We start from the raw sequence: 26,352 nt of genomic DNA, 5'->3' as shown, positions 1-26,352 counted from the left end.
CTACCCAGGGAAGTAACAATTCTAGCAGCCAAAGACCCAGATATATAAAAGTATATATATATATATATATATATATATATATATATACGTATATATATATATATATATACGTATATATATATATATATATATATATACGTATATATTTTCCTCAAGGGTCGAAACTGCTCAAAAGAGAGTTGCTATTACACATATTTCCATCAGGTGTCCACCAGCATGAGTCTAATTGATTACTAAAGTTTAAAATCGATACATTTATAAATCGATAACATGTTGTGCCATCTTGCTGTGGAGTTTTTCTGCCCTCAAGGGGACAAGAAAACATCAATAAAAATCCCAACAACCAATCAAACATTTGTTAATGCAGCCTTAAAAATAAATTACCAAAGCCGTATCTTCAACTGACAAATTATCCATGATATCAACACTAGCTTGTCACCGTCTCAACACAGTGGAAAGTGAGAAATGTACCGCCGATGGCCTGTCACGCATCACACCTCGAGCCAAAAACATTAATATAGCACCACATGTTGAACAAAACGGAACAAACTTTCCATCAGGAGTCGTCTGACTGAGTGTGTGACATTAACTTGTAAAACTGGCAGCTGCTTTTTTGACAGCAGGGGCTTTCCTCCTCCCGAACCAGCCTCATTACACCGTTAATGAGACAGGGGCTTGTGCTCCGTTTCAATATTTAAATGCGCCGGCGCCCCTCAAGGCTCCTTGTTGGGGCCGTTCTGCAAATCCTCCACAACCCCTCATTACCGTCTGCTGGTGAGTGTCCCTCCTCCTTTATTTTTTCAAAGCGCTATATCTTGCTTGCAACTCCCCTTGGCTGTAGCCTCAGCCAGACCTGAACGATCAGGGGGCTTGTTGAACATGAGACCCCTGGGTGCCACCTCTTCCCTGAGCGACAGGGTGGCAGAAACGCTGACAGCTAAGGGTGAGACAGGGACAGGGATTCTCCCTGCACGATGAGCATTCACACGAAGGCAAGTTACATTTCGCAGTCCAGTCATCCAAGACTTGGCCATTTCTTCCTTTAGCTGATGGAGTAGGTCAGCGTAGAGGGGAGGAGTTAAGAGAATGTAAGCATTTCTGATTGACAGCTCTTTCTTTTATAACGCCGATGTTGATCCTTTCGCTTGTTGGAGTCTTGTAAATGGTGTAATTTCAAGTGTGAGAAATGGTTCAAAACTGGCAGTTGAGACTATTATGAACAACATGTCAGTGCAGCAGAAAGGATAAAACCCTACACCTGAACAAAGTGTTGGTTCTGCCATTTGAAAATAAAAATAGAAAAACCAAACCTCCATGTACATCAAATGTTCAAGCTCTGAAATTTGCCTTAGACTTTGACACCTGTATTATCATCTGCTACACATCTTTTTGATTCACCTGCTAATATTTCTGCTGCCTGTGGAGTCATAATTAGATGGAAAAGAGGAGGTTGTCAGACAGAATAAATTTAGTTGGAAAAAACCCGAGCTCTTGCAGAGACATATGCTGTTCTGCATGCCAGAAATAATCAGATTATTTTATAGTGAGCTCTAAATGAGCAGAAATTACAGACTTAAAAGTTACCAGGACGAACTGATGCAAAACCGTGTAGGTACAGTATGCAGCATGAAAATGATGGTCAATCTCCTGCTCTCACCGCTGTAATGATTTAACTGTGTTTGCTGTAGGATCGATGTGCGCTGAGAAAGAGAATCCCAAAGCAGAGAGAAGTTTACAGAGCTTTAGCCTCCGGCTAAATGTTGTACAAAAACCAGCAACAACATCCCTTGAGATGAAGCGTATCTGTTGCTCCAGCTGAGCTTGTACTTGTAGGAGGTTTATATGTGCTCTGAAGGATAGCTTTTATTGAAGAGGAGTGTATCCTTAAGGTAACGCTGTTGACTTTTTATTTGCTTCTTCAGCAACAGTGAAAGAAGACTGTCGAACGATTAGCGTTTTGGTTTTCCAGCTATATCCTCCAATTTGATGTGTTTACTGAAAGGCTCTTGTTAATGCGATACAACAAAGGTAAAGGCTCTTCATTTCTGACCCCGGTTACACCGAGAGCCTATTTCCATCCGCCCTGATTATTCATTAAGCATTCAGCGGGCATAAATTCAATCTTTCTTATTATACCTTTATCAGTATGAAATTATAGTTAATTGACTTTGTTGGGGAAACATCAAATGAAACATCCCTAATGGAACCAAAATGAAAATAACGTCATCTTCAATTGCTTTAGAATATTTCTCAATATACAGCCTACTTTCCTATTCCGCAGCCTCAGAAATAAGCTCCTCTTGTCCTAGGAGATAATAAATGAATTGAATCCCCCCCCTCCAGCCCCCACCGACCCCCTCCTCCTTCTTCCTTATCGGTCATCTATTTTTCCAGAGTAAGCTATTACTTGCTGGGGTTGCTAGGCAACAAGAAATATTAATAGCGGCTATTATTAGCCAGGCTCTGCTAGAGTAGTACTAAAATGTGGAAGTGGGAAACATGAATGTGTTACATAAATCTCTGGACCTTTCACAGTGTGTTCAAGTCTCTGTTTGTGCGGTGATTTATTGCAATGACGGTTCATTTATGAGAAAAGGGGGTGTGAAATAAGAAAATGGAACATTACCCTGAAGGGCTATTTGAAAATAAATAATTGCAAAGGTGAAACAAAAGCTGTTTAAGAAGCAGACACTCCCTCTCGCTTTCCTTCTAATACTATTGGCCAAAAAGGGCTGCTTTGTTACATATGCTGGTGCATTGACATCACATTAATACAAACTGTACACGTCAATACAACATACATGCATCCAGTTTATATGTCGTTAGCCTCTAAAATCAACTCATCCAAATTATTGTAAAGGTTTTTGTCAAACCAGCCATCGACACTAAAAAGCAGATCGACTGAAAATATTCCAGTCAACATCTTTCTCCTGCAGTGAGCATACTCAGCACAGCAGCCGACGGATTGTGACCTAATCCTGAAGACTGGCTTTAATGGAGGCCTTAGCTACCACCCACAGAAAGAAAAAATGGAGCTTGCAACTTGCGCAGTTTGATTGTGAAAATCACATAAGACCTGATTAACGGAGGATAAATGCCACGGATGCTCACATTAAAGCATAAATATTCATGATGGAGGGCAGAGAGAAAAAAGTAATATTTACGTCAGATGAAAGTATATAACGCTGAATAATTCACCACACAGGTCATCTATAATTCATCCAGTTCGATCCTATGATTAAAGCATTTGAATGTGTTCGCCAGGGGTGTTTACATGTTCAGTCTGAAGCATGTTTAACACAAGAAAAAAGTCCATTTACTGGAGGGGGGAGTGGGGGTCCTCAGTATCCTTTTGAAAAGAAAAATCCGCTGACAAGGGATATCCCCTTCTCCTCGTCAAGACTTTCTGTTCAGAACCTGCCAGCCCCCTCCGTCCCTCCCTGTTCCTTTTTTTGCTTTGCCGAAAATGTGCAGCGCCGAGTTTATCACTTTGAGGCAATGAAAATCTTTGAGATTTGAAGCTGAATAGATATTAAAGGCGCTGTGCTGCAAATGCCTGGTTGTTAAGGAAGCAGCAGCTCTCTGTAGTTATTAATGTTGCATGTGAAGACTCTGGCCTCGCTCAAGCTGCACTGACTCAGCTTCCTTGGTCTCTAACCGGGCTAATTATCACTCTAATAGAAGAACGCTTTGCTATTCTGAAAAAAAGAATCGGAGACTATTGAGAGCAGCACGCAGAAGAATTTGTCATTTTACTGTTTCATTGCTGTTTATACAGGTTTATATATTTTTATATAGCTTCAATGGAGTATCATAAGATCAATAACTTTTGAAAACATTTTTGAAAAGACTGAACTTTCCACGACACAAACATGAGAAACCTTCAGAGAAAATGTTCTCTGCGCTGACTTGCTGGCTGACTTCCAGCCCCCTAACCACGGAGACTAATAGCCCACCACAGCGCTTGACTTGCACGATCACAAAGGGCCGCAGCTAAAAGAGGAGAGACGGAAAAAAAAAAAAAGGTGTACTTACCGAGTGCATAGGCCCTGAGAGGAGGTGGGTGTCCTGACCCAGCATGTTGGACATCATGAGGGCGGGCAGCTCAGGGTAGGAGTAGGTGTTGAGCAGGCCATTGTGAGGCAGGGAGTGGAAGGGGTAACCTGACTCGTGCTCCATGAGGTGCAGCAGAGAAGGGTCGGCGTGGTTGGGGGGTGTGATGGGGGGGATCTCGTAGTCTTCATCCCCTGCACCTCCTCCACCACTGCTGCCTCTGCCCTGACTGGAGTAGCTCTGGAAAGGCAAAGAGAATATTTTTTTAGAAGAGGATGAAACTGTAATTACTCATTTACTTATTTTTACAACAGAGTTGCAAGAGGATATTTTGTTCCCAACATATAGTAATTAAAAAAAGGAAAATGCCAGGACAGGTCACGGATAGACTCTCATATGTTTGGGCACATTAGAGTCTATAAACCATACAGTCATTTGCATATCTTTGGAACGTGAGAGGAAGCGCACAAAGGAACATCCATATGAACTCAACAGGACACATTTAGGTACGGCATAAAAAAAACAGGGTGCTAGTTTCGACACTTGAATCTTTGAGAGAAATATGCCCACCAGACAACCGAACTGTTATACAACATTTTAATGACAAACTAAAGTTCAGTTACAATGGAGGAGAGAAACTGCTAACAAAGGAGTAATTAAAAAGCTTCATAATTGGCTTTTAAAGGCACCTGTTGCACTTTGTTTGTTCAGATTTGTGTTTGCAGCAGACACTGAACTGCAGCAGTCAATTCAGGCTGTTTTGCTGGAAATAAAAATAATTAGAAATGCAAATTGTTGCGCTTACAAAAGTGTAAAGAATTAATTCAACACAAACATACACAGCAAATTAATTAGAGTTAGACAACAACAGCTGCTGTACAGAATAATTTGCTTCAGAAATCTTGACAGCTTTAAAGCAACAAACTGTCTGCCTGCACGCCTTTAAATTACAGTTAATCTAATTAATTATGTGGAAAAACACCATTGACACTTACTTAGTGGCTATTTTATAATCTCATAATTATAACGCCAATCATATTTTTAGAAACAGAAAAACTGAACATACCTCGCATTCCTCATTATGAAATGTATCCAGTATGTCCAACACACGGGTACTAATAAGGTGATACATGAGCGGAGCCTGTGCTTGTCTTTTCCAGGGCCTATCTTGACATAATATTACGCTGAGAAATATGGTTTTGTGCTCTCAAAAAGCATACTGAGGGTATTCACCAGGGAATGAAAAGCAATTTTGTCAGAGGCAATCTGATGCCAACTCCCCTTTATAATGACTGAAGAAAATTAATCATCACAAATAATATTCCAGTGTCAGCCATTCAAGAGCTTTTTAATAGAATTTTTATTATTCATGTCTCGTGGTACACATCAACTAGTCCGTTCTGCAACATTTCAGAAATCAATTCAATATCATCTTCGTGTAGGCTGTCATCTCGCCTGCCAGTGCAGCAATTCATCTTGAAAACAAATACTTTTAGCAAACAAATGGCAAGAAACGTCGAGGCACAGCGACAATGTCCCTACTAGCAGAACTGGTGCTTGAAGATAGGATAAAAGTCTCATAATGTGCACTATCATTAGGGAGAAAATAATAATAATAAAAGGGAGTATGTTTACTATCAGGGGGTGATGTGCTGTTTTCTCTTCCCATAACACTCACTCTTGCCGCTTGCTTAGAAATATTATCACCGACAGTTCCTTTTCCCACGATAAAGGTTTTGCAAATGTGTCTTCGTTGTCTAACGTTTATTCTTGTTGTCGTTTGTTATTATTGTTAACAAGTGCATGCGCTAGGTTTAATTCAATAAACACATACAAACAAATCTCCCTGTTTTGTGCTTGTGTAGTAAATTATCTGGTTCCAGCTTCTCACATGTGAGTATTTGATGCTTTTCTTCGTCATGTATTGTATGTACAATAAACTGAATATCTTTATGATTTTTAACTAAACTAAATGTTTGAAGATGTCACCTTGGACTCAGAGAAATGGTGATAGAGTTGTTTTGTTTATTACAATTTTAAAACCTGAGGGATTAATAAAATAATTGGGAAGATTAATTAGAAAATTGAAATGTTGTCCTCCAGTCTAAACAAATGTGGTTTTCAATTGGCTTTGAAAACAACAGGAGCGTTTTCTGATCTGACACACCATTACAAAAATGATTCATATGGCTTATCTCATCTTCCAGCACCGTGGTGAAGATTAGGTTAGGCTTAGAAAATAAGCAACTTGGTTAAGGTTGAGGGACGATCATTGTCATGGTTAGAGGAAATGTTGTAATTCACATGAACACCTACGGGTCAGGATTGTGAGCATTTAAACGAACGACTAATGCAGCTCGTTTTCCCGGAAAGGTTTACCTTTGCAGGACTCTGGAAACTCTTAATATTGAGCAATATGAGAAGCGAACACTAGTCTTTGGTTGAACTGCTTACAGCTCATTTACATATGCACATGTAGGATAGGCACTGCTTCTCTATAAAGGGTCACAATACAAAATGGAGAGGAACTCTAGCTAGGAAGCTCAACTGGGGGTTCAACCCTATGTAATCGCTGCAAAGAGGAAATGAAAGATGGAGAGGCTTGTTGGGCAGGAATGAGTAATTTAACACGTTGACTTATGTACCAACATTTAAATGCTGTCAGAGGCTATTTTACGACTGTGCCTTCCATCCCATTGGTGAATTTTTATTTTCTTTACAGCTTCTTGTGATGCCCTTGAAGATAAGACACGGGACAAGGACATAGCAAGTTTAATATTTTCAAACATAGATAAATAATTCATAAATATACTGTCTTTCAGGACATGGAGGAGAGTGGATAAAAGAGAGAGGGGTCAGAAAGAAACGCCAAATGTTGATTCAGCGTTCTCTCTAACCTTCACCTGACCCCCCCTCTCCCCTCCATAGGTGAAATTTAAGCAAATCTGTCATTTTCCTGGACAAGGACGTTACTTTGAAGAATCCACAAATCAATTCTTTCCTTATTTTCTTTCTGTAACTTCAACGCGATAGCGCCAAGCTTCTTTTGTACATTGGTTGTGATTCGACATCAAAACACCATATTGCTTTAACATAGTTTATAGATGTGAGATGTTGCTCCGAGGCATATTGACTATCATCATACATAAAGCAGACCCTGGTTCTTTGAAAAAATAAAAAAAGGAAATGATTCACCCCAAGGGAACAGTGTTGAGTTTTATATCTTTGGAAGATCCAGACTGACAAAACATACATGACTTCTGATGTTTTACACTAAGTAAACCAGTACGTTTAAAACTGGATGTAGGAAGAATCTATATATACAGTATATACTATACTACTGTTTGCTTTGAGCATTAGATACACATTATTTTCATTTGCAGTGTTAAATTACTAAACCACTGAGGCGTCAGAAGCTCAATGAAACTAATGACAATCGGTCCTTCATAACTTTCTCCGATGCTTAATTAATGCTGCATAGAATAAGAATATTTTTTATAGCTTTGAACGGCTGCAACATTAAGTAAGTAGCAGGTAACCATTATTATACTATTTCATTTGATGAATGTGACGTTTCTCATCAATTTACAAATGAAGTGTTTAATGTTGGCACCGATGCTTGGACAGATTTTATTTATAAATCTACTGCACTGTATTGGAGCAATGTATTTGTACATCTGTTTGCTTTAAAGAACAACAGCAGCTACATATCTTGCTCTTGCTAACTTCCAGCGGTTTCACTTCTTACCTCGCTGCAGTGATGTAGAAGCAGAACAGTGACAACACTGTTGGGTCGGGTTACAGGTGCAGCATATACAAGTGCTGGGCGAGATGACCAACATTTTATTTTCTCATTTAATTTCCGCTATAGACTGAAAATGTTTACATGTAATTTGAATTAGTATGCACTTACAATTTAGACGAGGTACATGTGTAACACAATATCTCGATATTTGATTTCATCACGATATGATATAAATGATCATATTGAATTATCATCCAGCCCTCATGTTAACATACTCACGGCATGTTAGATTGAGGTACATGCTGTAGCAACTGTTACAGTTACAGGCAAAGCTACAGTAACAGTTGAAATGTCACCTTGACACATAAGCTTGTAGGTTGAAAAGTGTCTACAACCAAACAGCTCCACCTTGTCAAGTTATCTTAAGTAATTAAGTTATCTTAAGTGGAAACAAATTAATCAGCTCAGCTTGAAGTTTTCTTGACACAAATGGCTGGGAAGATGAGATGAAGTCATTAGCTTGGTAATGGAGTCATTCGTGGCCTATGAGGTGTTTAGTGGAAGACAGCTCACCTGGGAACAATGATGTGTTCGTCAAAGAGAGCAGAATGAAAATGTTGCACAGTACACCAGAGAGCCTGTCATGGCTGATGGGGGGGCAAATTGTCCAAAGACAAGAGCTGCCTGTCTTTGATGGACTTAGTTATTACAGCTTCAAGGGACTGACACACTCAAAGTTTTTATGAAACACTGATACTGTTTGAAAAAAATAACTAATTCGAAAAAAACAAACTCTTTTTGCACCATAAAGCCGTCTAACTTTAAAAGAGTAGACAGTGTCCTATGGAAAGTCAACCAACCATATGCTACTTTGTGGAAGAAAATGACAGAGCAGCATGATTTTGTCGACAAACAACAGCTGGCCATGCATACATAAAGGTCTGCACGTCCACTCTATGTATTCCAGATAGACGGATGGCAACAGTAAATCTTTAAAACATCTTATGGGGAATTTCAAAATTCACCTTCAAAGTTCAACCTTGCGGAGCTGAAAAAGGGCAGAAATCAAACTCATCATTGGCGTGTTGGACATTGCTGAGGTGTGCTGCACAAGTGACCATTACAGTGACAGTCTGCAGGGTCCACAAAGGCTATCTGACCTGGCTTTGAAACGACAAGGAACTCCATTTGGGTGATGTATGAAGGGAAGCAGAGAGAATAGTACAATAGGAGGAGAATGGAATAGCAGACCCACCGGGCTGACTGACAGCAAGACAGAACTAGGATAAGTGAAGTGTGCAAGGCGGGGGGTTTCACCACGACTGTAGCTCAGGGTCATTCGCAGCGTCCGTTACTAAAGGTGGGCTGTGGTGTGCTTCAACCAATGGCAAAGCAGTGAGCTAACCTCTTCTATGCCCCCCTATGCACTGGTAATTCTCTCAAATGTCACATCAAAATAGATCTCATTTAGGCGGGTAAAAAGGACCTGACTCTCCATTGCAGATGTGGGTGGACCTATGCTGGATTGTACATGAACTCGAAAATCACGGCCGCAAAAGAAGTATTTTTAAAAGGTGTGGAAAAAGGGTCAGGTGCCGCACATTTATGTCAATTCAATTTTTTATCTTTTTTAAAACCTCACAGTTAACAGATCAAAGATGAAGGGTGAAAAATATCTCAGATCTTTTTACCGGAACAGAGAGAAATTGAAAATTCTTTAATGTTTGGGCCAAAGGCTGCGTTTTTTTTCTTTTTGGTTTTATTTGGAAAGAAGGGTAATACTGTGGTCTCAGACACATTTCTTATTCTTATTCATTAGAGAGAATCATATAAATAAATAAAATATGTTGTCTCGTAGTCACTCATCCCCCCCAAGGGAACATGGAAGCCCCAGTAATCACATATGGCACAATAGCTCGCCCATAATCCCCTTTATTTTTATTTTCATGATGTCACTCTCTTTAAGCCTCTTGCTTTATGAGTCGCAAACGGAGTGGAGAGGGGAGGAGAGGGGGAGCGGAGAGGAGAGGAAAAAGCAAGGGAGGGGTGAAAACAAATGATGTGGATCCCTCATTGTTCTTTCTCTATGCCCTCATTCCAGTCAGGGTAATAAGAGAACATTGTGATTTACTGTCAGTGAAGCGCAAGAGTGCATCAGAGAGAATCCACTGCGGCAGGGGCCATTAAAATAGATTTAACTTCCCACAGTATTAGGCCAGATGTCTACACTTCTATTATATTTCAATCAGCCATGACCTTGGTCTCCATATGATGAGAAAGATCACTGGGAGAGAGGGAAAGAGAGAGTGAAAATACATGCAGAAAAACCAATAGAAATATCAAACTACTTAGTCCCACTAAATCCATCTGCTCCACTGTGCAGCAAATACAGAGAGAGGCTGGGACAGAAATAGAGGTTTCAAGTTCTCCTAAAAGAGTGTATGAATCATTGAGTGCACTCTCGCCGATGATAAGTTGCTATTTCTTTTTTTGGTGGGAGGGTGCTGCTTTTCTGCGGGGTATACATTTGTGGAGGGATCGAGGGAGTACGCCAAAAAAGACAGTGGGACAGTGGGTCGTTTTGATGTTCTTTAAAACCTCAGACATCAACAGACGTCGTGAAAGATGATTCTGTTTAAATTCTTCAAACAAGGGAAATGTTGACATCTCACATTATCATGAATCCCTCACGTTGAACATTTCATCCTGCTGTTTACTCACTTATACCTCTCTATTCTCAATAATGTTTTTTTATAACATCCTTACTCTGCTGCAAAGTAAGGATTTCCATCCATTTCAGCTCCATGAAAGCAGAGCAGAGGTCATAGCATGTTCAATTTCAGAGGCTGATGGTAATTGGACTTATTGGCTGACATGGACTGACCTACATAAAGAACCGATCCCTGGTTACAACTGCAACTTACAGTCCCTCCTAGCATGGGCGTGTATGTTGTGGTGATGTTCCTCTGATGTCCCTCCAGCATTGTCTTCAGATATCTATGCCCACAGTTCTGGTTTAGAGCTGAAAACAGTTTTCAGCCTGAATCCATGCTACTGAAATTGAACGCTCTCTTGAAATTTAAATACACACCGTACAATATGTATCTCTACTTCATTCTTGCGACCTTGCCAGCGGCTCCGTACGGCCTCAAAGAGGGAGTGAGATGTGTGTTGGCGTTTTCAGACCCTCAATTTTCATTTTTCATCCTTTGTCTTAAAATGTCCCCTGAACTTTTCTTGCAGGGAAAGGATGCAAGGGATCGAGGATAGAAAGAGAAACACATTCACTAAAGTAAAGGAGGGGGGTGTTGTGAAGTGAGGAGAGAGTTGCAGTTGTGGTGGTGGGGGTATAATGGTGCACTGTGAGTCACTGTGTTAAGTAACGGTGCCTTTTCACATCAGCATCGCCCACATTGGGTGTGCGGTGCCAGGGTGTACCGAGGTGCCTCTGCCTCAGAGAGCGAGAGGGAGAGAGTAAGGAGAGGGGGTGAGGTTGGGGGGATATACAGGTCAAACAACATCTGGATTTTTATTAATCGTTTATTGACAAAACATCATTATGTCAACTGTGTGTTATCCTTCTTTCTCTTTCTGATTTTAAATAGCCAGCCTTTTTGACCAGCTTTATATATGTATGCTAAACATAAAGCTACAACCAGCAGCTGGTTAGCTTAGCAACAAGATGTGTCAAGTAGTACGCAGATTTGACCTTAGGACAGAGCGAGGCTAGCTCTTTCCCTCTTTCAAATCTTTATGCTAAGCTAAGCTAACCAGCTGCTGGCTCTAGATTAATTTGGGCTAAAATTCTTCTTTTTTTGATTTGAAGAAAGTTACTTCTTGTGAATGTGGGTTAGGGTTAGGGTTAGTTTCTGGTAGTACAGCAAACACTGCAATGAAATTGAAAAAAACGGATGCTTTGGAAATATCTTTTTGATCAAAACATATTGCCAATAAAGCTTCATTGAACTGAGTTGATGTGAATTGAACGTCGTAAATGAGGTAAGTATTGTATGTATGAAGTAGATGTTCGGGAGAGCCATACTTTTTCAGGTGAAAGGAGTCGGGTGGGTGAAAATCCAGAAAAGGAGATAAACAAAAATAAAACAGACCGAAAGAGAAATACGAGGAGAAAGAGAGATAGAGCGCCTGTATCCAATAAATGAGGTCTCTATTCTAATCTCGATTATCAGCCGCTGTTCTCTTGCAGCCGGCCAAATCGATAGAGACGCACGGCTCAGCAAGACACCTCGAAACAGAAAACACAGAGGGACAAACAGGCTGAAACCTGCTGCATCTCCAAAGACCAGTGGTCCCTGAGTTTCCTCTCCTGTACAGGAACACAATGCAACAAGTACAACACAAGATAGAAAGAGGGAGAGTAATTTGTGTGTCTTGCTTTCTCTTTCAAACTTCATCCCTAACCAGCTATTTCTTTAAATCTACCCTTTTATCGTATGCACATACGTATATACATGTGGACATGTTTCCACAGACTGATTATAGGGTGAGGAGAAGCCAAATCACACAGAAATATACATGGAAGTACAAGTCTGCACAATCGCTCAAACAGATGAGGCCTGATATGTCACTAATTGTCCTTACAACATGTGTGGGCGGGGTTGGAGGCAGCCATTTTGTTTTGGCTGTGATAATTCTCATGCAGCTAGTGCTGCAAAAATATACTCTGCATTCAGCATTATTTGGTATGCATGTGTTTGATAGCCTGATAATCAGAGTGAATTGCCATTTTCACATTAATATTCAGCCTGAAATCCTGTTCAAGTAAGCCAGTTTCTGTTAGGGAGGGAGGGTTTACGTTGCCCTCAGTGACTGACTTGTCTGCAATAACCATTTCTGGTGCATTCTTTTCACGTTTTTGGAAGAAAAATGCTGATGTTGAAGAGCTGTTATTTTATTAAGCCTAACTAAAACAACTCTATTACAACTCTGTATGGCTCACAAGAACATTCTCAGTCAATCAGGATAATGGCGATATGTTTAATAATCTTTATTTCAACAAACAATCCCCTTAGTAGCTTTATGTGTGGGAAGATATAAACAACGCTCGCTGATTAGCAAAATAACACGCCCACACTTTTGCATATAGGATGAAACCTCAACAGATGAACCAAATGGAAAACATCAAGACCATCAAAACGTCTGGGAGCTCCATATGTGCAGCTCGTACGCATATCTTGTAAAGAAACCATAGAGTATTCAAAGCCTTGAAAACATCTTGTTTGAATGGACAGATTGTGTCCAAGCATACAGTAAACGGCCCCTTTAAAGCTGTTTCTGATTAGCGGTTTTCTCTTTTTAAAAGCCCAGAGATGTTATGTGTAATGCAATCTCCTGGCTGTGTCAAACTGCTACCTCAGTGCGTACGCTGTGGAAGACCCCAGACATGCAAACAAAGGAGTCTCTGTTCTGGCTACATGCACCTTTTTCACAGGCACACATCATGTAAAGGCTGGGATGGGTATCTCAACGCAGTGTTAAAACTTGCATTAATGAATACAGGCTCCTTCTTTCACAATATGTTTGACCATCGTGTACTGTATCTCTGAGGTTTTTCCACAGAACCAAAGAAAAAATGTCTTCCTGCAGTTCTGTTTGCACTGAATAAACACAAGAGAAATAGTGGAGATGCTACTACCTTGCATCTTAGCATCTTGTTCTCTTACAAACACAGCTAATCTTAAAAAAGTGACACACATACAAAAAAATAATTATATATATATATATATGCACCAGAATGTAGGCATGTATTCAGAATATTTATTACACAGTAATCACCATTTCAAATGGATGCAGAAAATGATTCCATATCTGAGCCTCGCATGTGTCTGATTTAACTTCAAAAGCAAGCTGTATGTGACAAACCACCGCACAGCTAATGCATACAATTAAGCATCAATTAAGAAATTATTGACTCACATGCACAGCGAGCAGTCAGATTTATGAATTTTGTATGACACATAAAGAAATTGCCGACATTCCTTGGATGTGGTGGCTTTGAATATATTTATAAGTTAACCCCTTCTGACTCAAAAGCATGGCTTGTACTCAGGTACTGTTGAAATCCACAGAATTTATTAATTCTGGTCAAGATCCCAACACCAGAGGACTTGCTAAATTACAAGGACGTATGCACAAGACAATTGGAATGTAAGCTCTAACAATAAATGTGGTTTAAGGGTGTTGATGTTGTCAAGCGTGTTAAAAGGTTGTGACTAGATTTCAAGATCAGTGCTAACCAATCAGTTATTTGCATGTGAGGCTGCAACTATGCAACCTTTAATTAAAGAGCGTGGACGCTCATCCTACTTCTTCCAAATATTAAATGAAATCTGCTGTATGTGAACTGTGTGTTGGAAAAGGCTACTCAGAACTGGTGAGTAAGCTTCTATTTGACGGTGCTGACAGAGCTTCAACTGCAACTGGCACGTTTTGAAAAGCACAAATTGCCTTATCCACTAAGAAGGTATTTGTTGACACAACACTGCAAACCTAGAGTGGGTGCAGATGATTGACACATGACCGCTGCTGCAGAGAAACTACAAAGCTGGACATTTATCCCAATTAGCACACACCCGTTCGTATGCACGGAAAGTGACATAATTAGGGCAGACAAGGAAACGTGGCTAACAACGATGGACCTCATAGTCTGTGATGTGTGCTATAAGTAGACAATAAGCTGCTAAAGCTCCCACTCGACCCCTCATTATAGTCAGTCAATCCCAACATCAAAGGAAAGACAACCTTATGGCTATAGGATGACGGTGTGTGTGTATACGTGTGCGAGAGTTTATGAGAGTGTGTGTGTAGGTTTATGGGCATATATATGTGTGTGTTTATGTGCACATACATATGTTCTTGTTCGTTAATCTTTGCATGGACCAATTTAACTTTTACACCCTGGAAGTAAGCACATTCTTGGAAAGTGAGGACATTTTTGGCTGGTCGTCACATCTTCAAAGGGCTGTTTGAGGGTTTACAGATGGTTTTAGGTTTAATGTTATAATTAGATTATTTTAAGGGTCAGTTCATACAAATTATAAAGAAATACCCGCTTTTGTACAATGTAGCTCAAGTAGAAACAGTTTAAAGCAAGGTTTGTAGATTATCCAAAGTAACCAGAAAAGGTTTTTTGGAAAGGGAAGTGGCTGTAATTTTTCACGCATAGGGGACCACATATTACATTTAATTCAATCCCCATTGTATTGGAGTGGTAGCAGAAGTTTCAGAGGCAGCGATCTTTAACACTATATGCATGGCCAGACACTGCTCAGGCAAGTGAGAAAACATGTCTTTTTTTAAATTGGGTGAACTGACCCTTTAATATTAGGATGATAATGATTATCTTCAGGGTTAGAGGTAATGGAATACATTAGGTCAATGTGGCTCCTAGAAGAAGGATAGAATTATGAACATATAGTGTGCGTGTGTGTGTGTGTGTGTGTGTGTGTGTGTGTGTGTGTGTGTGTGTGTGTGTGCACAGTTTGTACAGTATGTGAGTGAAACAAACTGAACTGTCTTTTTGCGCATGTGAATTTCTATGAATAACTTTGTGTCAGAGAATGTGTCACCTATTACAGTATGTGTGTGTGTGTGTGTGTGTGTGTGTGTGTGTGTGTGTGTGTGTGTGTGTGTGTGTGTGTGTGTGTGTGTGTGTGTGTGTGTGTGTGTGTGTCTGAGTGGCCCGGTGTCCTCAGCCTTCTGGCCTTGTCCTGTGACTCTCTGACAGCATTTGGCGAGGCGCTAATTGACGAGGAGCCTCCACCTCGTCGTGTTTTGTCAGAACATGAAGGCCTCGCTGCTGGATCAACAAATCTTGGAGCTCTAAATTCTGCCATATGTCCGGCCATGTGTTCCCATCCACCAGCTGGGAGCACTCAGAGCCTGTCTAACTCACTGACTGTGTGACTGTGTGACTGGGACTGTGCCGCTCCAGACTGGGACAAGTACTTCAATGAGCCTGGACTGGTGACATCATGTTAGAGCTGGGTTATCTGTGAGTGTTAGTGACATTGCAGTAACACTGACAGCGTTGATGGTTTAATCCCTCTGATGTTAAAGATATACACTATGTTAATGTACTTTGGATGAAATCATCTATCTACATGTTTTGTGGCGTTTAAGCGATACTTTGGCTTATGAGGAATTAAGTGTTTTTTCCTACTTAGCAAAAAAGGGTCAAAGTAATGGACGCCTTTTTTAGAGTGAGGCTCCGATTTCAAGGCTTAATATTGCTTAATTTTGCTTAAGAGATCAAATGATCTGACGAACTGAACCCTTTTATATACATTTCAGACACCTGCCAACCAAGAGACCACATCGCAGTTGATGCTGTCACTGAGTTCATCTGGTCATACCGACATCCACCTAGGTCGCAAAACTGAATTAGATTCTGTGCAGCAAACAGCTACACTTAAAAAACTGATTAAAACATGCTGACTTAATCTGTACATTTTGATAGCGATATTGCACTGCACGTTAAAATGTATCTATGCTAACATGCAGATGTTTAGCTGGTATGTCTCTGTTTACTGTGATAGCATGCTAACATGTGTTAATGCTAACATGTGTTAATTAGTACTACAATCAAAGTGAAGCGGAGGTCCTAAACCAAAGTATTGGACAAATCAAAATGTCGACCTGCTGGTGGCGCTACAGGACAAGGTAAGGGAGCACCAAAGTCAGTAGACTTCATCTTCTTGGGACTATGAATGTATTTACAAAATGTCATGGCAATCCATTGGGTAGTTTTTGAGATATTTTAGTCTGGACTAAAGTTGTGGGCCGACAAACGGCCGAGCCAAACCTGGAGCATTGCGCTGAAGACATGGCAGGAAACATGTGAAGTTGCTGATTTCAACAAAGAAATTATATTATATCAAACATCCAATCCAGTTCACATGCAACCATAGCCATTGGACAGTGGTTCCATATGCATTTTTGTTAGTACTCGTCTTATATTTTATCATAATCTTGCTACTTACGTCTAGGCTAATGAGGATTTTGAGTTTAAGTTTTATGTTTTCAGATTTACATTCTTTTCATTGTACCACAAAGGTCAATGTGAAAATGTATTTTAACATGTCATATCCACAGTAATTAACAGTGTTTTCCGCTCACATTAACCAGTAAAATGTAGCTATTTTCCAGTTTTACAACCAACCCCATCTTTGGTTAATGAGCCACTTTTACTGGAGCTGGATATTAATGTATTATTTTCCAACACTTACCAAAACATATAATTCTATAAACCGTTCTTGTTGAATGCTGACAGCTGCAAAACTGAAGCTAATAACACGACTGCTTTTGCACATATTTATTTATACGAGTCTGTGGGGTTCACAGGAAAAGACGTGGGCGGTCTTACCTGGTTTGGCGACCGAAACTCTTGGTTATTGTCATTCAGGTACATGTTGTCACCATCAAACTGTGGACAGAAACAGAAAAGGAGAAATAAACACGGTTAGCAAGAGGAGGTTTGAAAATAAATAAATTGGGGGCCGCAAAGGAGGTGCCAAAAAGAAAAGCTCTTTCCGGGTGGCCTGAAGTGTGAGACTAATGACTTTGTCACTTTGGTTAAACCTCGTGGTGGCATGGCAGCGTGGGTAATTACTGCTCGTCAGCGGCCCGGTAATTAGGCTACATGAGCACAGTGACGGGAGATGGGCTTTTCCCTGTGGGCTCTGCTGTGTGTCTGAGAGAGAATGAGTGTGAATGAAACTGTGAGAGCATACTGTAGTAAAGGGTGTGTGTGCCTGTCTTTGCGATGTGTGTGTGTGGGCATGCTGTGTCTTCAGGATTGAGCTAATAAGGCATTGAAAGATCCCTTGCTGCAGGTGCCACAACACTGCTTGACACAACAAATGGCCCTTGACCCCCAAGGGCGCTGGGAAACCACACCAGGTCACAGGTTGAGAGCTACATGCAACATGCTAGATCTGATGTATAGTGTGTCGGTAAGCTAAAGACCTTAAGAATTTCCCATTGAAATCCGCTTTGAGTGGGATATTAATGAAAAACACCAATTCTGTTTATAGCTTCAGAGAAAATGAGATTGTCCCCAACAAATGGCTCAGCAACGCAACCTATCAAGGTGACTGAGAAACGGCTACCATGTTTTGAAGAGCTGTATTGTGAATTGCCCTTGGCTTTCAAGACATCAAGCTTTGTCATTCAACGCTTTCAGCAAATGGAACAAACCTTGACTGGACTGGATAATAACATTCATGAACACAACAGACATGTCAAATAAAGCCTCCTTTTTGTTTGACTGGGGTCATTCTTTCTGATATCAATGCACAGAATACTCAGGAAGAGACGGCAGAGACACCATAATCAAACTAGACACCATTCCACGTCAAATTCCTCAGATGTGAAGATACGGGGGGCCCTTTGCATTTGGGGTGGTCCGCTTTGTGTCTATGGAGAAAGCTGCCAAAGGCTTGAAAAGATAAACACACGCTGGATATGAGTGAACACAAATGGATCATGAGATATACCTGCTCAAAACAATAACTTGGTAGACTAATGGACGGAAATGGGCATAATTCCTCAGGGTGAAATCTAATATCTACTCTGGAAGACAGGGAAAAGTCAAAGCAGCTAAATGAGCATGAGAGTGGTGAGAAAGCGAAATTACTGTACATTATTGCAGGAGAACAGTCGGGGGAATGAGTACCAGCCTCAGGGCAACGGTTGGTTAACGACGCATATCATGGAAGGCCTTGTGAGGATTCACTTGGTTATTCTAATGATTACATTTACACACACGCAAACACGAAACTGAGACAATCGCTGCATTTGAACCTCATTCACACCTCACGCGATTAATCCAAAAGCTCTACACTCGCAGGACAAACTACATGTTTATTTCAAGTGGAACTGACTACTGACTAATTGTACCTGCTGGAGTTACAGACGCTAATTTGCTTAATGAAGCGTGGCGGCATCTATCACCTGACTAAAACGCAGTGACATTATCTCACTGAGAGGGCCAAAGTGATGTTGACCTTGGTGACATATCTGCAATAAACTCTTCTCTCCTCACATGAAAGCCTCTTGTCCTCGCCTAACTGAGCAATTTCATTTCATTGAAATCCACTTTGATATCACTGGTGATGTGAAGCCATTTTGAGAGCTTCTTTAGGATAAGATTCTCTCGGCTGAAAACAGAACACAGTCACTGAATGACGGCGTTTTTAACCACAGCACGCTGCCAGAGATTGTGTTTTAGCTTATTTCGCAAACTGGATTCTTGAACGCGAAGCCTTATTGCGGTTTCTTTAATCGTTAAGGGAAGCAATGAAGTCAGACAATGCTCATTTGCACCAATTACATTTGTAATATAATATTCCCCCAAAAGGCCAAAGACAGCGTGGAAAGGTCAGCCATTTTGTGCTTCAACATGGCTGCCCATATATTGCAATGTAAAGCTGTTTCCCCTGCTCTTCTCTCGATAGCTCTCCTTTGCACTGCCTCGCTCTCCCACTTAAAATGCCAATTTATCCTCGGCTCAATGCTATCAGCTCTGCCATTACTCCACATTTACTGCAGGAATCATCTTCTCTTTCTCTGTTGTTCCCTTTCTCTCTAATTTTCTCTCTCTTACTCTTTTCTCTCACTCTCTCCATCTTTCTCTTTCCACTCCCCTCTCTCCTTGTTACAACCTCCTTGTACTTCTCCATATCCACTCCCTGCCCCTCTTTCTTTCCCCCTCTTCCCTCACTTCTCTTTCTTCAGTAGGCCTTGGCGTCGCTTTCTCATCGGCAGTCTAATTGGGCATTCTGCCTGAGACAAGGGCCTCATTAAGCAGTAATTACACACATGTTGTTTTCGGCAAACATCTCTATTTGGATTGCTTTGCATGGTAATTGTTCAGCAGGGACTACTGCTCGCGATGTTTCCCTCTGTGACACACGTGGTGTGAGAGAGGAATAAAAACATGGAGAAGAAGGATAGAGAGGCAGGGAGGGGTAGAGAGAGAGAGAGAGGAGGGGGGGGGGATGTGAGAATAGAGAAAAATAATAATAGGTTGTGGAAGGGAGACAAATTGAGAAATAAAGAATGCATACACAAGAGAGAAGCAGGATGAGAGTCACAGAGAGGCAGCAAAGAGACAGACTGAAAGGATGAAGGCGATGCTGAGGCAGTAAATGGAAAAAGACAATGAATAAATGACAAAGAAAGAGGTAGACAGATTCAGTGTGAGGAGAAAATGAGAGAGATAGAATGAAAAGGACCTAGAGAATGAGTAAATGAGGAAGAAAAGTGAGGAAGTAAAGACAGTGAAAGAGAGAGACAGAGCGAGAGAGCGAGTCCCAGAACTAGGTCATGCCTCGCAATCATCGACAAAGCTGAGCGTTTCAAAAATAATGAAGCCACAAGGTGGAAGTAATGCTAACTAGCATATCCAGGGAAAACATGTAATATTTACACAGTGCTAATGGTGCGATACAATGCTGGGATCTTTTCATCTTGAAGTGCACCGGTGAGACAGTTGATGGCAGGATTGGAGGCAAAATTAAAGATTGTTGTTGATTGATGGACAATTCAAATAAGCTCCTCATAAAGCCTCCTAGGCAACATCTGTTGTAAAGGGGGTTGGGGCGGAGATGAAGCGCGTGTGTTTGTGTAAAATGGTCAGAAAAATGACCTTGCAATGATGAGAAAATAAATGTCATTTTGATGGACAGGAAACCGATTATCTAGGAAATAAAATAATATTTGCTGTAACTTACATAACTGGACCTAATGATTGGAAATACACAAATACCACACGTTTCATTTATCTGATCATATCAATACCAACTAAACTACAATTCAGGTTTATTTATCTTAAGCTTGTCTCAAAGAACTTTGTTAGTGATGCAAAGTATGCAAGTACAGTGTGTAAGGAAAGGTTTGAGTTCTTCCATGTTATGATACTTGCTTCTTCTATAGTGAAAAGCATTTGATAAGATTGTAAAATATGATGCGTTGTTATAGATGAAACTATTCAAATTAGTTTAAAATTGACTTTGGCCAGGTGGAAAATTAAAAAGCTGCTTATAAGTGAATGCATTATTATTAATCTAATTATACAAATAATACCCACTCACAAAATGACAAAGCATTTCTTACAGTATTTCTACATTGTTACTGTACTGTGCTGTAAGTCAATCATCTTCATGTAGTATGATACATTTTTTACTTTTACACAATCAACATTCAAGTAGACCATTGCAACATCTGTAAAAGTGTACAAAAAAAACATACTGTATCACACTAAAGAACAACCACAACAAACTTTTAGAACTTTTCGATTTATAAAAGGGAATCTATAAGCAGAATGTGTAATGCTTGTGACTTTAAAAGCATTTGCCAGTACACCAAGTCTCTAAAAATAATTCTCTCACCGAGCGGAATTAATAAGCCCAGAACAGTACACAGCCATTCTGTGAAGAAAGGGGTGTGGTGGTAGTGTGTGTGTGGGGGGGCTCATGCAATATGTATGCCTGTTTGAGCACCCTTCTTCATCATCTTCCCCCTCTTCTCTTTATTTCTCTTTTTACATCTCTCTCTCTCTCTCCCTCGTCCTCTGTTCAATTAAGCAGTAGGAGAGACCTAACAATCCCCAACCTGAGACAATGTGCCACTGAATTTTGATGTTGCCCAACTTGTCACTGCTGGTTCAAAGCCAGACGACACAGACTGACAGAGAGACACACTTGTGTGCACACAAGCACGCATACACTTAAAAACAGAGGAAGAGTGAAAGACAAAGAGGTTGAGAGGCAGAAAGACCCAGGAAGAGACATAATGAAAAGAAAGAAAGAAAGAAAGAAAGAAAGAAAGAAAGAAAGAAAGAAAGAAGAAAGAAAGAAAGAAAGAAAGAAAGAAGCTACAAGCTATGGTAGATATATTCCAGAGTTTGATGGCAGGAGGAGAGAGAAAGAAGGAGAGAGGAGAGACTATAGTAACAATTCTGGTGTTGCACCACGCCCCAAGCAAACAATGAACACGGGCAAACAATGAACATGGCACATACTCTCACACACACACACATGCACACATATACACATACACACACACGCACACACACACAAAGCCCATAAAAAGCGCAGCCTGTGGCCATGGCGACACATGCTCTGTTGTCGTTAGATAAGGGAAACAGGGCCTCTTCCTGGGTGTGAGAGTTTGATCCTGCACACACACTACACACGCACTCACTACTCACGCACACTCTTCAGCAGCAGCACTGGGGTCACATCCACCAACGCCCAGCATCTTATGTACCTTCACCTTTTTCTGCTGCAAGGTTCACTTTCATATGCAAAACCCGGGCTGTGTTTATCTGGACACACTGTGCTCCGGTCAGCGACATGATCAGATATCAACAAGATACACGGAGCAGCTCTTCGTATCTCTCGGAGAGATTTTGATGGAATTCTGTTTGGAATTTCCTGGCCGACATCCAAAATAGTATTCAGTTAGACTCTATTTCTGGAATTGATTTCTGTTTCCAATTCCTCTAACTGTTAGAGGAATTGGAAACAGAAATTGGCGCAGCAGCGTTGCTTTCCCTCATAGGACTGTTTCAGAAGTGTTAAAAGACTATTTGAATTACCTCTCCAGCTGATTCTGTTAAATAAATATTTAGTTTTATTGTCAGCGATGGTGTCGATAGATCGGCTCACGTCTAATGAGCATCAGCTCTGTTCGTTATGTTTAGGTCTAAAGCATTCCACAGTGAAACAATACAGACACACACAAGCACACACACAGCGCCAGAAACGGCTTCAAAAACAATACCTTTCTCACAAAAGACATAATACAGGTTCCAACCGCTTCCGGCTTCACCTATACCTTGTGATGTGTAAAAATAAAAAGGCAGGCTGAAGCTCTCATTCATCCACTTGCTGTTGCACTGGAGCAACCACAAAACAGAACTAACATTCAACAGCAAAGATGGGAGGAGAGATTGTGTGTGTGTGCGTGTGTGCGTGTGTGTGTGTGTGTGTGTGTGCGTGTGTGTGTGTGTGTGTGTGTGGGTGTGTGTGTGTGTAGCGAGGCCAGGTGGGGTTTTTCTAAATAAGGTTTTGTTTCCACTATGAGCTCGGGTTTACTGTGAGATTGTGAGTTTACAACAAGATAGAAAGTGACGGAGGGTAACTCACAGCCTGATGAGAGCAATCACATGTCAATGGCTTTAAGATTATTATTTTTTTAATCTGAGTTTCTCATTTAGTTTTTGACTTATCTATAATTAAATTCATGTCATAAATAAATCATTTCAGAGGAGGGTTTTAGCATCTTTCAGCTCATTGTTTTGGTTTTCTGGCCCGCACCTTTACTAGTTTAGTTCACTCTCACCACTCTCATCAGTGTTGTTTTCTGCAACAGCAGGCAGCTGTTTTTAACGTGAAAAAGCTCAAACAACCGACTGTAGACTACCCACTCAGCACCGATTGGCAGCTTTAGTGTTTAGTGTTGGAGCATTTAGCTGCTTAAGAGCCAGATGTTCCCCTCAGGAGTTGGTGGAGACCAAAACAGAGCTAAAAGGAGAGTGAATATTAGACTTAACATTCATCAGGTGTCCAGAAACACGACTCTAAATGAATGCTAATGCTGCTCTATATCTGCTGGAACTTAAATGGTGGTAAAGTCAGTGTCTGTTATTGTGGGTTTAAGTTCAACAAGTATGTTGACATATATCTTGATTGTGTATCATCAGTACACACAGCATATGTGTGCAGTAACTAGAGCAGAGAGATAAAGAGGGCATATCCTCAAAAGGGGAAATTTGTTTCCACAGAGTATGCATTACGCGTGCCTCCACAGACACATTAACGTACAACAAAACACTTTTGTACAGAATACATATTGTGATTAGCGAGCTATGGAATTTAGCACGCTATAGCAGAGGGGACATAACGTCTTCTAAAACCTGTATCTGCAACCAGACGGGAGTAGAGTGACAAGTGTGTCACGTGCGAGTGCATGTGCAAAGGTGTAACAAAAAATGTCAGACCGAAGTGCTGCCCACACGACCTCCCTCATCCTGCCTCGGTGGCCTTCAACGGCCTGCCTGCTAACCAGTGCTGGGAAACACCTTCTTAGCATCGAGGACAGTAGCATCACAAGCAATTAACAACTAGCAGGTGCAGCAGTGCTATAGTTACCACGGGTGCAAGGAGCAAAGTGGTTATCCCACCAGTCTACCTGACACTCACACTGTCTGAGGTGAGAACATGCGTGTGTGCCTGCATGTACAATAAGTGTGTCCATACAGTAAGGTCATGTCTCTACGTGAGCCTATGTCAGTGAGGTTTCTCTGGCAGCCGGTGAGGATGCAGAGCACAAGCCACTTTTAACTGACTGAGGTAAACAGCGATGAGAAAAGATAAAGGGCAGAGTGAATGTCACATTACCCCAGCCCTTTGCCTCTGCTCACCGCAGCATCAGATAACTGCAGCAGGAGAGAAAAAAAAGTCTGGTTTCCTCTAGCATATAATTGGTTATCTTATTGCAATCTACTGCTCTCTTGCCTCTGCACTGAATAAAGTATGAAAGAGCAAGGGAAGATGAAGAAGAAGAAAAGTTTGACTGTTCTGGCAGCGACTAAAATAAATCATTATAAGCATAGGAAACACAGCAATGTTTTTCTACAGGTGTCTTCTAGTGTGTTGGATTTGGTCTCTTAAATGCGACAACATGGCATGGACTTTAACAATCAGCAGTTATAGAAGGTTGGAAGGAAGTGTTTTTTGATTTACTGATAATTGGGCTGTGGTGTGTTCACTTTCAAATAATTATAGTATAGTATAACTTCTAATGCATGCCTTAATATCAACACAAAAACACTTTACAATTTACTAAACATGGAAGTGTGCTATATTATTACAGATAGATAATCATTGTAGTTTTAACTAAATATATGAAATTCACAGGAAGTAACATTGCAACATCTTATTCTGATAGCAGGCTTCCTGAAGAAAGATCTTGGTGTTTAAATTGGGCACTATTTGCGTCTTCCGTTTAAATTAATTCTGTATTACAGTAATGTATTAATCATTAAATAAAAAGCTGTTAGAGATGAACTCTAAAGATGTCAATGGTGCTTTTAGTTTCAGACTTAATTGGTTTCTATGGATGCACACACAGTGTGACCCGACCAACAACTGCAGAAGCGTATTTTGCACCTTTGCATGTTTTCACACATATGTTGCTGCAATTAGGAAACATAACTCCTGACATTATCTGTAAATTTCCGTAAGTGTGCCTGTTTTTGAATGCAAATATATGCAATATTTGCGTCTTGTGGTGGAGAATATAAAATAATGAGTTTTTCTAATGTGTGTGAAAAACATGAAAAGTATGTGTGTGTTCTTTTAGGGTGTTTTCATGAGCTTAAATAAATATGTCTCTCCATGAAGAGCAATTTCATCACAACTCTAGATATGCTCTGTTTGGAGCATCCAAAATACCACCGGGCCTAAATCAATTGGCTGACAAACAGAAGAGATTTCAGAAATTGGGGGCTTGGCTACTGTATCTCACCACAGCAGTGGGCAGTCTTTTCCTAGCTGGATTGATGCCTGGAGGGAGGGCAGTGTGGAGCCTAACCCCTCGTTCACCCACACTGTACCGGGCCTGTGGTTAGAGAGAGACAGCAGGGAGAGAAAAAGAAGAGACAGAGAAGACAAAAGTGGGGAAGGAAACGAGATGGCGGGGCTTTAGTTTGCGAGATACAAGCAGGGCATTTGTAAAGGAACATGTCAAGGGTCCCCCCCCTTCCCACATGAACCTTTCCCTCCTATTCCCTTTCTCCAGTTGCTCTGCTCTTCCCCTAATGCCCAGCACACGCGTGCAGGGGGAGGAGTAATGACATGAGACTTACACAGTGACTCTACACAGCGGCGTGCTAGGGGAAGAATGGAGGTTAATGAGCTGACATCCCCTCCACCCCGAACACGCCTCCTCCCCATGCCCACCTCCCTACTCTCTTGCACACACTGAGAAGCATATACACACACCCCCTTACAAAACAGTGGGGCTGAACACTGGCACTGAGCCAAGGTCCTGGAGATTTAAGGAGCATCATGGAGCAACGAGTGGATTTACACTGCAGGGACATTAACAATTAGTAATCTAATATTATAAATATGACCTGCAAACATTAGCTTACATATTCAAAATCGCATAACATAGTGAGCTTCAGCCACCACACTAATGTCCTAATGAGGCGAACATTTTACGCTTGAAAACAAATGTTTTGGATGGTTGAAAAATGTGCGGGGTAAAAAGTGTGCAAAGATGGACGGAAGTAACACTTTCGCCCAAGAGTCACGCAACTATGATGGCTAAAAAGAACAGTCCAACTACAAGTGTCAGCATCTTACACAACACTACACAACTGGTGACCTGTTCAGGACATACAGTTCTTGCGCATCAGACCACAGACAAAACACTTCATGCTTTTGTAGTGCATACAGAGCTGTGAATAACCGCGTAGACCCTCGGATGCACCCCTATTTCTTGGTTGTCACGTGGTAGTG

General features: G+C 40.9%; 1 protein-coding gene across 3 annotated transcripts in view; it reads right to left on the bottom strand.

The window, feature by feature from the left end:
• LOC115011123 (thymocyte selection-associated high mobility group box protein TOX-like) overlaps positions 1-26,352 on the bottom strand; it is a 72,544-nt gene that overhangs the window by 20,141 nt on the left and 26,051 nt on the right. For 2 of the 3 annotated variants that reach the window (XM_029436097.1, XM_029436098.1), the window contains exons 2-4: positions 25,355-25,447; positions 17,184-17,243; positions 4,036-4,293 (exon numbers count right to left, since the gene is read on the bottom strand). In XM_029436097.1, the coding sequence (XP_029291957.1) occupies positions 4,036-4,293; positions 17,184-17,243; positions 25,355-25,447 (411 nt within the window). The remainder of the gene's footprint in view (positions 1-4,035; positions 4,294-17,183; positions 17,244-25,354; positions 25,448-26,352) is intronic. The other variant, XM_029436099.1, reaches the window with a different exon arrangement.

Source organism: Cottoperca gobio, chromosome 7 (genome assembly GCF_900634415.1).
Source record: "Cottoperca gobio chromosome 7, fCotGob3.1, whole genome shotgun sequence".
Classification (NCBI taxonomy): Eukaryota; Metazoa; Chordata; class Actinopteri; order Perciformes; family Bovichtidae; genus Cottoperca; species Cottoperca gobio.
This window is presented reverse-complemented; position numbering and strand designations above follow the sequence as displayed.